The sequence below is a fragment of the Crassostrea angulata genome, chromosome 4, assembly GCF_025612915.1.
Source record: "Crassostrea angulata isolate pt1a10 chromosome 4, ASM2561291v2, whole genome shotgun sequence".
Taxonomy (NCBI): Eukaryota; Metazoa; Mollusca; class Bivalvia; order Ostreida; family Ostreidae; genus Magallana; species Magallana angulata.
Genome location: NC_069114.1, coordinates 34,443,308 through 34,460,100, shown reverse-complemented (window position 1 = coordinate 34,460,100; position 16,793 = coordinate 34,443,308). Strand labels below are relative to the sequence as shown.

The window sequence follows — 16,793 nt, the reverse complement described above, 5'->3', positions numbered from 1 at the left end:
ATAATTTATCTGTTGTAAAATACAAATGTGGATACTTTTGATAATTGTGATGTCGGTTTTTTAAAATTTTGTGTAATTTGGGATTTGTTGAGTCTTAGAGATCTTTGGGTTTTGTAAATCTTCAGTTTTTAGTTACTTTAAAAAGCATTACGTGTGTGTTTGAATTCATTGGTGAATATACTCCAGCAGGTGTTTCTGCTATGCAGAATTTGATTAAAAACTCTTGAATCATTTTTTCTTTTAATTTTAATAATAACAATTCCATATTTCATAACAAAAAGCATAATATATCAGCAATTACCGGAAAACAAGTTTGCAGAACTGCACAAGGCTTATAATATAAATACTGTTTATAAGGTAAATGCATTTACAATAATGAGTATGTAACAAGAAGTTGCTTTTAACGATTGACAATAAGAAACTCTTATGAGTTAATTAATGCTGTACTGTTCCGCTGTAAAAAGTATCTTTTTAAATCAAACCATTTTCGAGTATGTGTCCAGTAAAACATATCAATGAAAAAAATAAGCTCTTCCACTTCATTGATAAAAATCTCAACACAACAGACTTCATTTTGGTAGCATACGTTTACAACACAAGAATTCCCTTCATTAATATACATCGCAACAAAATTGCAGTTACCTGCAGATACCTATGTACATGTGTATAGTTTTTAGCCAGCGTTCGTCAACCTGGCGCAATATCATTATGCGGATGGCTAATATAGATCTAAGATTAGCATAAAAAAAACAAAACCCATATTTTCCAAACTTTGGCAAACAATATAGATGAATAGAAGAGTACAGTCACGTGATTTCATCTAGAACGTCACGTGATCTTACAATCGCAAGATTCTTCCTCCTCAGGTTCTATATTGTACAGCCTCCTCACTCAGCAACTTGTTTTTTGTCCAGGAGTCTTGTTGCTACAGCAGCAACCAGTGCAGCACCTTTTCCGCTTCCGTCGTGGGATAACGTCAACTTGAACTGCAAAATACCCGGATTACCTTTAATTTTAATTGTTTTAATTTATTTTATTTTTTTTAAATTGGCTGTTTACTTTTAGTTTCTATACTTAGACTGGATTAACTACCTTGTGACCAGGGTTAACAAGCTCTTTAATTTTCAGGACCATAAGATTATGAAATCGAGGATGAAATCGGTATAGGGAGCCATCAATGGCAATCGTCATCGACTTCTTTTTAAGGCGATTTATCAGGGTAGCAATGCCTGAAATAACACGTGCGAGCATAAATTGTGAGAACTGTTAATAACGGATTAATGATCGTCGCAAGAATGGTACCCGATGCAGTAAGTACCTGGCTACAACACGAATTTGTATTTATTACTCACCAGCTGATGAAAGGAAAGCTGCGCGCGCAGATACAAGGGTGCAGACGTATTTGACAATCTTGCAGTCATCGGATGTGTAGTTTTCAATGCCTAACTCATCAAGTACTTGCTTGGTGTTTCTGAAGAATTCGTCATTGTCACTGTAAAATATCCAATAGAAAAATCAATTAGTACATGTCTATATCGATTTGAAAAAATGTAAATAAAGCATAAAATGTTTTTTTTACAATGTGGAATTCCTCACCCCATTTTAAAATTCTAAAATTTATGTCAAGGTTTATTTAAATAAAAATCTTTTTAATGCATCAACATTTGCACGTTCTGAGCTATAATTATACTTTATGTCTTCAGTCCCAATTTGATATTTTAACATGCGTGAATTTTATTAGGGAACATGCCGACCCAGTTAAAAGTTTGTAGCCATGTCTCAAGATCGGAATGTGAAGTTAATAGTTTTTATATAATATTCCGGAACTTTAAGTACCGCCAATACAGCTTCCCTATAGTATCATTGTACCATTCAATGGTCATAAAATAACAAGGATATTTTTTTTTCAAGGTAATCACCCCCAATCTCTGTACTTGTAGGAAACATTCCAGAACAATTTCTGCCTTTTGGCAAGTATGTCGATGCTGTTTATAAAATCATGCAAATGTACCGGGCTACAAATCATACACCATTTCTGAGACATACATCAGATTCTATGGTCTGAGTTATTGAAGCCATTAAATTATAACTCTGGTGATTGCATTTCCAAATGTTACGATATGACTTACACGCTAATATGTTGCATTTCGTGAAATTATGCTCACTGACTATAAATAATTGTTCTGTATAACAAATGAAACCAAACTTCAAGTTGCATATCGTAAAATTAAAGCTGACTGACAATTATTCTATCAAGTGATAAATATTTGATAATTAGAGCTTAGATTAAATTCTTACAATGTAGTAGCGTTTTAAACTTTACCTTTCGACTTCTGAGACGTATTTCGTATAGAATCTGCCTCGAATAAAAAGTTCGCTTTCTTTGTCGATGCCGGAAAACAAAAGTTCATCCATGGCAAGTCTTTCTAATGCCAATCGTACAATCTCACCCATGTACATTCCAGAAATCATCTTTTCCATTCTGAAATAGCATTAAAACAACAATAAAATATAATACCCTTTTGAATGCAGTCATGTAACATTTATTGACTTTAGCTCCCGGTCATGAAAAATTCGAATGAGAGACCTGGGAGCTACAGTACTTCCCATAGAAAAAAAACCTCAGCAATTTACACAAAAATTACACTAGTTTTGGAAATACTTAAATATTTACATTTGTTTTCCAGGATTAATGGAGAAATTGTCCAGTTCTCGATCGTACTCGGTTCTAATAAAGTCTAAACATCCATTGTCGCCAAATGCTCCCCATTCTGTGTTTATTATGACCTATAGCAGAAATTCAAATATAAATGTAGCTGACCAATATACTTCATTCTATTCTATTTACGGTGTTTACAGATGTGAGTTTAGGGGGTAATTCCATTATCTAGTCTCACCTGGTTTGGATGATCGCGGTCCCCTTCCCACAGACCGACATTTTCAAGAGATTCCATGTAACACGCATTGCATCCGGTCCCTGTGAGATAAAACCATTGTAACAAAATGACGTCATCGTGCATAAAAAAACATTCTTTTGGAAATGTTGTCAAATTATATGTGTTTTTTCATGACTATAATTAACAGATATATAAAAAAAATATGGTAAGTAATGAACACTTAATTATTTTTCATCATTCATCCTAGCAATTTCTAAACATTTCGCTACAAGTAGTAACAATTTCCATTAGAGATCAAAATATTTGAATGAAAATGCAAACACTTTTGAAAAAAAGTCCAAATCAGTAAAATACATGTAAGAGTAAATCATTATTTCGAATGTTAAGTAAAATCATTTATAAAAGGGAACTTTGACATTAGGAAGGCTGGATGGCCATTTTAGGCTATATTTACCTCCTTTAAACAAAAAGCTCTGTATAGAGATAGGAAAATGACCGACTCTTAATGCTAAAATTAGTAAAATATAATCATTTTTAATTCACCCAATGATAAGTCTATGGCCAAAATGTTACATTAAAAGATTTAAGGCCGATCTGATGGGAGATCTGTTGACAATTCAGCCTCCCTAACAGATTGTGGGGTTTGTTACGGACCTAGAATAAGGCCGATCTCACACTGCCTGTCACTGTGAGCAGCCGACATCAGAGTTCCCACGGCGTCATTGACAACGGCCACCACCTCTACTGAGTTGATCTGAAATATCAGGTGCATGGTATATCAGCAATACTCAGTTCCATAGTGTTGATTTGAAAAAAGGGCTACATACTATTTAACAATATATTTGTTACCATAGTGATTTTTAAAAGTTTAATCAAAAGAAGGATATCATTATTATTTGGACATGGACAAATAAAAAGAAAGGAAGTGTGTGAAATTCAAATTTCTTAAAATTTACATGATAATAAAATTACTAAAAAGATTCCTATGACCACCTGGCAATCTCAATTAACTGTCGGAGTCCCCCACACCCCCGAATTTATTTTCTGGATCCGCGCATGCATTAATTACGTTTATTACGTTAGAGTTACGATTCTGTTCATATGCCGGAGAAAAAACCCAGCAAATTGTATTACAAGTAAGTTACATTTAGAATTGTCATTTGTATTATCGTCAATATACATCACTAGGACAAACAAACAAGAGGCCCATGGGCCACATCGCTCACCTGAGGAACAATAGGTATGATAAAGTCAGCTTAATGGAGTCATAATACAATCTGGACAATGTACATTAATACATGTAGATCCTGTATAAATAAAATCCATTTTTCCCCCTTGGAACTCGGATAGCCCTGATTGCTGAAAATATTTACAAGAGCAGACTTTAATCACCGCTCCTGCACATATATAGGGACTCAACGTTATGCAGGCAGAGATGACCGCACACCTACGCAACTCAACAGGTACCACCGTTAATGCAAGCAGAGATAACGCAAGCAGGGATGACCTCACACTTGCGCCAACAGCTCAACCTAACGCAGGGAGTACCGCACACTTGCACTAGAAAGGCCAGAACACCAGCAGGGATGACCATACACTAGTGCTCCGCCGCAACCACCACCAATACAAGCAGGTATGACCGCACACTTGTATCAATGCGATACAGGGCAGAAATGACCGCACATTCTGTATCGTTGGTTAGAAAAACACGAAAATTAGAAAGTGCAGGGATGTCAACACCCTCAATCTCTCCGTACCTGTTCAAGTTTAACCCCAAACAGCCACTCGTTGCAATGCAATAGACACTGTCCCTATATATGTGCCAGCCTAAAATAATTCATAGTATCTAAAAATTGGAAATCAAAAATAAACAAACTAATCCAGCCTAACCCAAAACTACTTATGCAGAACAACTTATATACATTGAATATTTATTATTGTATAAAAATAATCATCACATTAATTGGTTAACAGTGGATGCATTAATTAAAATAATCAAGAATCAATAAATCAAGGGCAATAACCCAAAACAGTAATACAAAATGATTCTACTGAAAAAATAGCTGCCTGCTTCAATTTTATAGTCATATCACATGTTGAGTATTGCAGTTCTCAAAAAGATCCTTTACAATTGTTTATATATGGGATATTTAGCTACATCAAACTCTGAACCTTCTTGTGAGGCCGAAGAATTGTCCTGGAGCCAAAGTCTTAACAATTAAAAAGAATCATCTTGCTGATTAGTTTCTGAGAAGAAGATTTTTAAAGATTTACTCTTTATTCCTATGTTAAACTTTAACACCCCCCCCCCCATGTGGCCTCACCCTACCCCCAGGGGTCATGATTTTCACAACTTTGAATCTACACTACCTGAGGATACTTCCCACAAGTTTCAGCTTTCCTGGCCAATTAGTTTCTGAGAAGAAGATTTTTAAAGATTTACTCTATATATTCCTATGTAAAATTTTAACACCCCCCCCCCCAATGTGGCCTCACCCTACCCCCAGGGATCATGATTTTCACAACTTTGAATCTACACTACCTGAGGATGCTTCCACACAAGTTTCAGCTTTCCTGGCTGTTTAGTTTCTGAGAAGAAGATTTTTAAAGATTTACTCTATATATTCCTATGTAAAACTTCGACCCCCATTGTGGCCCCAACCTAACCCCAGGGGTTATGATTTTCACAACTTTGAATCTACACTACCTGAGGATGCTTCCACACAAGTTTCAGCTTTCCTGGCTGATTAGTTTCTGAGAAGAAGATTTTTAAAGATTTATTCTATATATTCCTTTGTAAAACTTCGACCCCCCCATTGTGGCCCCACCCTACCGCCGGGGGTCATGATTTTCACAACTTTGAATCTACACTACCTGAGGATGCTTCCACACAAGTTTCAGCTTTCCTGGCTGATTAGTTTCTGAGAAGAAGATTTTTAAAGATTTACTCTATATATTCCTATGTAAAACTTCGACCCCCCATTGTGGCCCCAACTTAACCCCAGGGGTTATGATTTTCACAACTTTGAATCTACACTACCTGAGGATGCTTCCACACAAGTTTCAGCTTTCCTGGCTGTTTAGTTTCTGAGAAGAAGATTTTTAAAGATTTACTCTATATATTCCTATGTAAAACTTCGACCCCCCATTGTGGCCCCACCCTACCCCCGGGGGTCATGAATTTCACAACTTTGAATCTACACTACCTGAGGATGCTTCCACACAAGTTTCAGCTTTCCTGGCTGTTTAGTTTCTGAGAAGAAGATTTTTAAAGATTTACTCTATATATTCCTATGTAAAACTTCGACCCCCCATTGTGGCCCCACCCTACCCCCGGGGGTCATGAATTTCACAACTTTGAATCTACACTACCTGAGGATGCTTCCACACAAGTTTCAGCTTTCCTGGCTTTCTGGTTCTTGAGAAGAAGATTTTTGAAAATTTCTCGAAATTTTTCATTAATTTCTAATTATCTCCCCTTGAAAACGGGTGTGGCCCTTAATTTTCACAACTTTGAATCCCCTTTGCCTAAGGATGATTTGTGCCAAGTTTGGTTGAAATTGGCCAAGTAGTTCTTTAGAAGATGTTGAAAATGTGAAAAGTTTACGGACAGACAGACGGACAGACGGACAGACGGACGGACAGACGGACGACAGACAAAATGTGATCAGAATAGCTCACTTGAGCTTTCAGCTCAGGTGAGCTAAAAATAACTTTAAAGTTCTTGAGATTCTGGCTATTTCCCGGGCACAAATAAATAAAAGTAATAATATGCTTTAATAATATTTAACTATCTTTTTTTTTTATTTCGTGCTTTTTATCTTTTGATTTATTTCTATCAAGCTTCCTGTCTTGGAGACAATAACTTGTTTCTGTTTTCAACCTTGATGTGAATGAAATTGATTTCCTAGGATTCAAATTTACATTTGATAGACATTTAGAAGTAACATACACTCCTCAATGCCGTCTGTCCCCAGACTGGTAACGATAACATGTTTACTCTGAACCGGCTCAATAACCGCAAGTGCTCACAAGTACACAGTTAGGTGGAATTTCTATAAATCATATAGGTACACCATAAGCAATCGGACCCTTTGTAAACATACAGGGTTATTTTTGCCCCGTGGTTTCTTTTTTCGCCCTTCTACACTAAATGTAATCTAAGACATAAGCACAGATTCGGCCCGCTGACGAGGGCAAAAGGCCGGGCTGAAATAAAGCGGTGCTAATATTTCCCTGTACACAGTATATGATGCGTTCTAGTAATAAGGAAGGGCGTATTTTTCATAGTTAAGATTGTCTTACTTCATGTTCTCGAAAAAATATCCTTTGGATGAGCTAAGGAAAACACCTAACGGAACACTAGATTTTTATATAAATTAAACGAAGGCGCTCCAAATTGTCTGGACAGCTTTAAATTAATGTTTATATTCTGAAGTGTATTTTAGGTTATTTCATTGAATTTAAATAATTTAACTCAAAACGCAACACACAATTTTAAAATATATCTTCAATATCAATGAAAAGAAAGTTATTATGGACGCCTACGTAACACATTTGGTGTCGTTGTACTGTTTAACGGAAAAGACCGACAGGCTACAATATGGTTTGAACCATAATATTCAACCTTCATCCTCATCATAACAGAAGACAGACCGATTAATGTTGTTTCATGCATAAAATAAGACTTATAAAATTCTTGGCAGTAAACTAGCAGATGATGTAACGCGATTCGTTGCCTCTTACCTTAATTCTAAGCAGTGCTTCGTGCAGCAGGCGACATATATCTTCGCCCACAACCCCTTCGCACCGGAAGCCTTTTGTCCATTGGGATAAACGCGCTTTGGCAAGGCCTTCTTGCTTACACGGGAAGGAAAATGTGAAACCCAGAGGCAGCTTTTGGTTTTGTAAATCATGCTCATAAATGAACTTTTTTATACAATCTGCTATGTGATCGAATAACTACAACGAAAGAAAAAAATACAAATTAAGTTTGATATTACTACACAAAATTGAATTATTCAGGTAACAAGTGAACAGATGTCTATATCACAACAAACCGGGGCTTTTTTGTGTTTAAATTATTCATAATCCATTTTTTAACCCTTAATTGATAAACACTACCTATCAAGAGAAATGACTATGGGGTACTATATATGCAATATTTTGCCCCAAAAATGACAAAGTTCAACGGATATTTTTCTTCTTCATAAACAATTGATCTGCAAAATAACAATTTCTATCGTGAAAACTGTAGGAGGAGTTATCCGTATAAAAGGGGTACCCTTTTGGCAGCCGCCCGCCCGATCGCCCGCCATTTTCACAAAATAACCAGGTTTTTCTTTGGAAAACCCGGTTAAATATTTTTCGAATATTTATTATTAATATACTTTGAAAGAAAAATTGATCATATTATTCAAGAAAAATAGATAAGATGAATAAAGCCAAGACACTACAACGTTGAATGCATCGGGGATAGCAATCGCGTAGTCAAGATCTTTTACACTCAACACTTTGTACTCAGTACATGTACGTGTAAATGGATTATCCTACATATTCAAAAAAACTTTTAAACGACCACTTTCTATCGTCTCAAGCCACGGCTTTTGTGTCCATTCTATTTCCACAAAATAGAAATTTGTCGAAATAGAATGGACACAAAAACCCGTGGCTTGAGACGATGCCACTTGTCTTAAATTATTCACATTATAAATGTTGGGTGTACACCATAAAAGGACAGTTCATGCGAATTCTGCATGGACAAACTGAGATAACTATCGACAGTCTGGAGTTTAAAACTATTCTCACAAGTAGTCTCGGCTTCCAGAACTTTAAACTTGCAGTACGTGTACTTCTGAATAATAATAATAAATATCACGACACGCAACGGACAATTGTAGATCCTGTTGCAAATAGGTCAAGGTTGTTTACTTGAATTTGACACATATGGAATTAAACAAGAACAACAACAATGCCCGGCTATGATAAATTTCAGAGAATATGTCTTTAAGGGTTAAATAAAATCAAACTAAACTTTGGCGATGGAAAATATATCAAATGGATCTAAAGAGGTCGAGACGGAAAAGTCTAGTTCTTAAACCCGAAACCTTCACAACGTTACAAAGAAATTCTGCTTACAATGCAAAACAGACATACGAGATATTTGTTCTAGTAAATGATGGCTCAGATACAACGATAAAAGCACTGAAGTTGTTAAAAAACTCCACTCAGCAAAGATTTTTTTTAAATCAAATATTTTGAAACGATTCTGAAAGGCGTACATAGTATTTCAATACTATTCAATTTCAGTAATATTCGAGCTATTATATTTAGAATCCCGATGAAAGTTAAATTTTGGGTCGTATCTCAAATTAAGAGTACAATAAGACATATTTAAATTCTATCCTACCACTCTAGTCTAACACTTTGAAATATTGTTCTTGTCGCACGCACAGTGCAAGATTATTGAACAAAGATTTTAAAAAGATGAGTAAATAAAGTACCAATAACAAAGTCAACAACAATTTATTATTAATATACTATAGGCCTTCAAGGTTTCTTTTACTTTACTGGGGGATGTATATTTAGCATGGTGATGTCCCTTTGATTGAAACATGTCATATAACTGAGCATGCTCACCATGCATCATGACATACCTGAGTTCCGGTTCCCAGCATGACTCGCTGTGGAATGAGGTAGGTCTTACTCTGAATATCAACGTCATGTCCGTTCAGTTTTACCAGCAATACCCGAAAATTAGTTCCACCAAGGTCAAGGGCCAAAAAATTCCCCTTTTCTGTATTAGAAGGACAATTTTTTTTTAATTAATATAAACATGATTGGTTTTGACCAGGTTTTTAGTATATACGTCCCCAATATGAATTGCCGCGGTGCGGGGTGTCATTAATGGGATAAAAATCAACTTACTTTTAGTGTTTTATTTTTTAATGACATAAATGACAAAAATCCAATATCTATATTACTTGTAGATAAGTTGTTGAATAATCATTAATGAATATTCTGTAACTTCAACTTTTCTCCCACATATTCGAACGAGGACAAAATGGGAGGAAGGTGTTATATTTTTACTACATCTATCATATTTTTGGGTAGTTTTTGGCATTGTCTTAAAAAATAAAAGTAACCTTTTCTTTAATTATAATGAACAATGGAATTGCCACAGACATAGCTTATCTACTTCAAAACATATATTTATGAATTATTCATACTGGGGGGAATGCTTGAAGTGTAACCCTCCCTCAAGAAGACTCACCTGAACCGTCAGGTAAGGCCCTGACAAAAGTGGGGAACATCTTGATGTCGGCGCGCACGTGTGACTTGCTGCACAGTCCGCTCTTCATCTCCTCGTGCAGGAGGTGCATCACCCTCTTGTAGGTAAGTGACGACAACTTAAACCCCTTAATGACCGCCTCAATCTACAAAAAAAGTCAAAACTGTATAAAACTTACTCGCATAGCGTGTATAAATATAAAGTTTAACATTGGGTTAAAATGATGTTTCCTTACTCTTTCCCATCTGTCCATTACTTTGTTTTGAGAATAAGTACTCTACAAACGTGGCTTTTATCTTCTAACCTTATCTTTGGGAATGTTGCATCATTATTTTAGAGTAATTTTTATCACGAACAAGCAATCCATACGTTTGCAAAACAACGGAATAAAGATAATCATCAATAACCCATTACTTTTTACATTGTAATATTCAAGAAAAAGCTATTTTCAATGCAGCACCAGTTCAAGTTTCAGCTTCGTATGAATTGTGTCAATAATGTGATGCAGAACAAATTTGCAATCTTGTATGCGATTGGATATTCTCCGTATATTTTTGTGGGGATCATATGGACGACAACTGAAATAAAGAAATTCGTTACCGAGTCGAGCATACACTTATACAACGGTTAGCTGTCTAAGGACAGATTTACAACATGCATTTGGTAATCAGAAATGGGTCAAGTACACAGTCCATTCAAAAGGATAGTTTGCTTAATCTTTCCATGAACTCTTTTAGGATAAGAATTCAAAGTATATGACCTTAATAAATTAAACCACAGGATTTATCGAGGAACAACGCAAAGGAAAGAAGATAACAAAAAGGACAGACAGACAGATAGATAGAAAGACAAAGCACGTTTAAGTTTCAAAAACATTTAAAATCTGGTTGCATATATAAGAAGTTATTCCAAGAGCAACTGGAGTAATACGAAAATATGTAGATTTGCTATAAAGCTAAACAAAGACTCAAAGACAGGTATGTATAAATATACATGTATATAGGTATATAGGTTTCTATTTATATAATCGCGATGCCAAACAATCCAGAAGAGTCCGAATAAAAGCTAGCAGACGATACAACAGTCACTGGTTCTATGCCAAAAAATACATACATACAAACACTCGTCTCATTTCAATCCATGTATTTAGGTGCATATGTACAGCGAACGATTGCATAGGTGATTTACAAGCACTTTTTACTAAGTATAATTTATTTCAGGTGAAAGATCTCTATTGAAAACAAGTTATATCTGCGAAAGAGGAGGGAGGTAAAGTTCATGTTTGGAACAGCCTGTTTTTGTTAACAAAAATGTTTTCTATATATAAATTTACATGCAATGAATTTTGTCTGATAATTTCCATACAAGAATAAGATTAATCATAAAACTACATGTACATTTAACGTTGTTCGGTGGTCTTTTCGAAAGTACATCACTTTTATCTCTAAATCATAATATACTATACTACACTGCATAGGCACATGTATATCTTCTTTTGATAAAGAAAATATACCCTTATAAACATTGTATTATAGTATTTGGTAGAGGTGCATGTACTACATACATTTTTGATTACGAAAAAAACCCTAATAATCAGGTGCCAGTGATGCACAAGTACTTGGGGACTTGCTTTCTTGCGTTTCTTTTTTCAGAGCAGACGACCTTGGTTATTTAAATAAAATAGTCCATTGCTCGGTAACAAACCAACAGGACTGAGTGGACATGTGCCACAGTTATTACAAAATAATGTCGGCACACAGCATCTAATGAAGAATTAGTTCTTGTCATGCAGGGTTCAGACTATTAACCTAAGAATTAAATTTTTAACCGACAGAAATTACTTGTATATGACTGTGAAAAAGCAAATAAAATACATGTACAAGAAAGTTTATCATAACAGAACAAGATTCCCATGAAATAGTCTCGATTAATTCTATCAATGATTCTCTTTTTGAACTGTTATTTATCGTGATAGGTTTACTAATAATGAAGTCTTTCCAAGGGAAAACAGAAAACAAAAACAATCTTTTATTGCGCCTAGTTTTTATGTTTTGTTTTGATTGTGTTTTGTTTTGTGTTTTTACATCAAAACATTTTCTTAATTCATTTCTTCTTGCAACAACAACTGGTGATTGACTAATACACGAATTGACCGAGCAGTAGAATTATCTCGTTTTCTTTATGGATTTTAGAAGAGTACAATCAATATTGACGAAACCTTATACATACAAATTCAAAAGCAACTGAATTACTCTTAAAAGTGGGACAAATAGTACGTGAGGTTCCGCAACGTTTTCATCGTCAGCAGCAAGTTATCCGCAAAATCTGAGATTTATAAAACCTATACACATGTACAGATCTTTAATACACATTTCATTCCTTTTTTCGACGTCGTACATGTACATATAACATGCAATGTCAACTCGGGCATAGATTTGTTTGTATGAGAACACATTACTCTACCTAGCAACCTAGAATATTCAAAACGAGAGTTGGTAGAATTTTAACAATCATATTCAAGTTTACTAAAAAATATAACCCCAAAAAAACCCAACAATCATTTATATCTAAAAGTTTACGAAAAGCTTACCAAACTGTCACACTATAACATATTGTACTTCTACGCTTACATGTAGGGTTGCAAAATTTCCAGAATTAACATTTTTTTTAACACACACCAAACAGAACGAAGACTTCATGTATATAGATGTGTCCCTATTGTTCTGTATGGTATGTGAGATAAAGTCTCCATCAGTGTACGCGAGTATCACAGAGGTTTAACAGAGTGAACTAGATATATATAATTATTACGCAACACTGATAAACCACGAAGGGTCTATCTATATCTATAAGACTTGCAGGAACCGCATGCTTTCACAGTGCCAAATGTCAGCAGAGAATGTAAATATGATGTGTTTATTAACAGATGCAGGAATCAGGAATCTTATAGGAATATTTGAAGAAGGTACGGTTATTAGCAGGAAGCAACTTTTTTTCCTCTCTGGATGGGTTTCTGGTAAACAATTTAATCCACCACCCATTTTTGCGGACGAGAAAATTTTTTTTCAATACAAATGAGAATGGAAGTAATATAACCCAAACCAGGTCATCTATGACATGTAAAAAGTTTAGTTTAGGTAAACAAGTAAACATACATCAATGTACAGTGAATGTTTCTCGAGGTTTTATCAGAGTTTGTTGACTTTATGATAAAGTTAAATAATTATGCACCACTTGCATGACTTGTAGCCCTACTAAACAAAATATGGGAACGTTGACTCGGTAGGAAAACAGTTGAGTAAACTAAAATTTTACAATGTTCACCAGACCTTGGAAAGCTGAAATGATAAAAGCTGGTGCACATGTGGACCCAAATGCCAGTGTTATAATTAGGACAGTGTTGACAACGTAGAATAATGACCTAGACAATAAGTCTTCATGCATAATTTTACACATTTAGTCAAACCTACATTCTCTTTTCTTGGAATCAGCAATCTATTTTTGCACAGCGCAATATTTTCAAAAATTAGATTAATACATGCTTCTGATACATTCTTATGTAAACATTGTTTAATTACGAATCTACCTGGTGCAAATATCTTTCAGATTGCAAATGATATGATATGATGCATATTCATTCTAACCATGGATTTAAAAAAAAAAGAATTCTGAAGAAAAATATATACGATTTAAGAAAAAACATCATGAATAACGATTGAAACGTTTGTAACAAGACACAGAATCTAATATGGCGTCATTGGGCAGTGTTCCATCCTTGTTGGTCTAGCATTTTTAATTTCCCATTTGTTTATAAAAAAAAATACACTTAAAAAAATTAATTTAGAAAACTTCAGCAATCATTGATACTTATAAAACAAATGTACTCGACTATATCGCTACACTTTGTTAAAACACTTATTCGTACAATTATTTTTATTTATTTTATTTTTTCATTTGTTTGTAAAAATTTTACTTAGCAAATTAAATATGGATTACAACTCATTCTTTCATAGTTTTTCATGGACATACCCGAATGTACCCGGCTACATAGCTTCATGACGGTGTATATCTTGTTAAACTAGTAACGCATACGTTAAATTCTTGAAAACATGTAATGCACGGAATCTATAAAAATGAAATAACACAATAATTAACTATTCACCGCAAAAAGTTTGTTTAAAAAAAAATAAAGTTATAATTTGCTTTCAAGTAGATTTATTTTTTGGAAACTAAACTTTTCAACCAGTCAGCGAAATGGTCGTCTTTTTACCTGCAACTTAAATCGCTGGCCAGTCAGTAACTTTACAATGTCAAGGTCAGCACGTGTACTGACCTAGCTTAGAAAGTTATGAAATAAGAATGAAGAGCCGTGAGATGAGGAGGACAAGCACAGAGGTGAAGAGATAATGCTTTGTAAATTCACTGAATGTGATATTTGAAATTTAGAGACTTCTCAGGATTTTTTGCGAATTTTCTTTGTGCGTTGAAAGAAAAATGAATGCATTGCTAATTGAAAATATTCGACAAGTTTAGGATAAAGAATCATCAAATATTATATAACTTAATATTATTCTGTTTCCCATTCGGATCCCCAGCTTGTTGTTTTCCTGCATTCGTCCTTGAAACTCACACCCACATATTGTCCAATCAGATTTCGAGAGAAAACAATATCTAGCTATTTTCGATTAACACGAAATAAAAATAAGTTATTCAATCCTTAAATATATAATAAAATATATATCTTAGCACATGCATGTGTGTTTGTTTGTGACTGCATCATTGTCCAAAACAGAAGCTCGAGAATGCAGATATACGCATGTCGGTTTTGGAACACCTCCAAAAGCAAGAAATTCCTGGTTCAAAAATATAACGTCGCATTTTCTTAAACATACATCTCAAAGTTTTAAAACTTAGCATTTACTTAAAAAGGCAAATAGGGAAACTGAAATTGTGTTAAATGAAAAATATGTAATGGTCCGTTACCAAAGATTGACCTAGATACGACTATTGGATACGTCACCCAGGTTCTCAAAAGACCGTTTCATGTTTGACAAAATAACGTAAGAAGCGGTTGAAATGACTTACTTTTTCATATCTGGTCATTTGCTCTGGAGTGGAAGGCATCTTGAGGATCAGTTGTCGTGCCGCTGTGAGGGATATTTCGACGTTTTATAGCCCGATCGATTTGCCAGCAGTCTCGCTAGCATGTAAACACAGACATAATGAATTAAAGAGGCCTTGAAGGGGGAGCATACTCGAGTTGACCTAGATTTGAGGCATATTGCTGAACAGGGGAAATTGGACATCATTATGTAGATCTAGCTCCTATGGTAGATGTATAAAGAACTGTCAAGGACATTTTTATCGGCATGGCAATTTTTTTATCTTGGGTAAATATACATAATAACTGCTGACAAACATCGAATGATATCTTAATGTACTTTAAATTGAGAGTCCTCGGTATGAATTGAGCAAATAAGCATGCACAGAGAGAGAGAGAGAGAGAGAGAGAGAGAGAGAGAGAGAGAGAGAGAGAGAGAGAGAATAAATAATATCATTATATTGATAAAAAAAGTTTTCGGAAACTTTTTTCCTTCTATATTACAATCATATCATGTACATTCATTGTAAAAAAAATGAGGGAGAGAGAGAGAGAGAAAGTTCATTTATTCCTAGCCTTTCGAAAATTCAATTGTTAAGTTATAAATAATTGTTCGATTACATTTGTAGTTGTTTTTAAATTACTGTGCGTTAGTCGCGATCGTTAACTAAATTCTTTGATAGTACAAGCTTGTGTGTTTGTAACGTAACTTAGATAACCTAATTCGATGATAATTCCCAAAATATTTTAGATGAGTTTCTTGTACTATACAAGTCTTGTTTTACAATGTTTGAATCTGTATATAAAATATGCACTTTGGTGAATTTTTCATACTCTGCAACAGAATGGGAAAATGTAAAGAAGATAAGAATTACCAAATGTAATTCATATCGAAGAAACTGAATATGTTTAACTTCCACAATGATTGAATTTCTCCCGTGATGAAATCATATGAAAAGCTGTTCATTATTTTTTCAGAGGAGTTTTAAAACCAATTCAAAGAAATTACCAGGTAGGCTATCATCTGACCGCTCCCCGGATTGAACCGAAAATACTTGGCTAGCGAAGACGTGAACATGGAGTCATGAGCTACGATTGTTTTGTGATGCGTTTTGTCATTTTATTCTATTTTCATTTTTTTATTTGTGATTTATTCAATTTTTTCACTTTTTAAAATACTTAATAGGAGTAAAAGCGTTTACAAAGGTTTGGACGCGCACCATAATTTTTATGGCATACAACTTACAAGTCACATTTAATACATGAATATGGTGCTAAGGGTTCAGTCATCTATTGGGAACTAAAATTGTACAAATACATTTATATGTCAGACATGAATCAAGCTACATCGTTGAATATTTGTATACATAATTTTTTTTTTTTTTACAGATTTCACACCAATTTTTAAATAAATGGCACAAGTTACACACATTTTTTACTAGATACTTAAAATCATAAATAACAACATAGTATATATACTGTAATAGTGATTTTATTATTTGAA

At 34.4% G+C, this 16,793-nt stretch overlaps 1 protein-coding gene across 1 annotated transcript; it reads right to left on the bottom strand.

Annotated features, from left to right (window-relative positions):
- Nucleotides 1-228: 228 nt before the first annotated feature.
- Nucleotides 229-15,433, bottom strand: LOC128180729 (hexokinase-2-like). The gene is made up of 11 exons (XM_052848874.1): nt 15,274-15,433; nt 10,171-10,333; nt 9,554-9,693; nt 7,644-7,859; nt 3,552-3,651; nt 2,898-2,977; nt 2,675-2,787; nt 2,324-2,482; nt 1,353-1,492; nt 1,093-1,229; nt 229-986 (listed from the first exon to the last, which is right to left on the bottom strand). Exons 1-11 carry the CDS (start codon nt 15,310-15,312, stop codon nt 888-890), a joined length of 1,386 nt encoding a protein of 461 aa, XP_052704834.1. The 5' UTR covers nt 15,313-15,433; the 3' UTR covers nt 229-887.
- Between the last annotated feature and the right edge of the window lie 1,360 nt (nt 15,434-16,793).

What these genes read in the sequence shown, in the direction of transcription:
- LOC128180729 (XM_052848874.1), bottom strand. Translation starts at nt 15,312, where the DNA reads ATGCCTTCCACTCCAGAGCAAATGACCAGATATGAAAAA. An exon ending in TGAGATCGGCCTTATTCTAG is followed by an intron (nt 2,978 to 3,551) that starts GTCCGTAACAAA and finishes TTTATCTCACAG; the next exon opens with GGACCGGATGCAATGCGTGT. An exon ending in ATTAATCCTGGAAAACAAAT is followed by an intron (nt 2,483 to 2,674) that starts GTAAATATTTAA and finishes ATGCTATTTCAG; the next exon opens with AATGGAAAAGATGATTTCTG.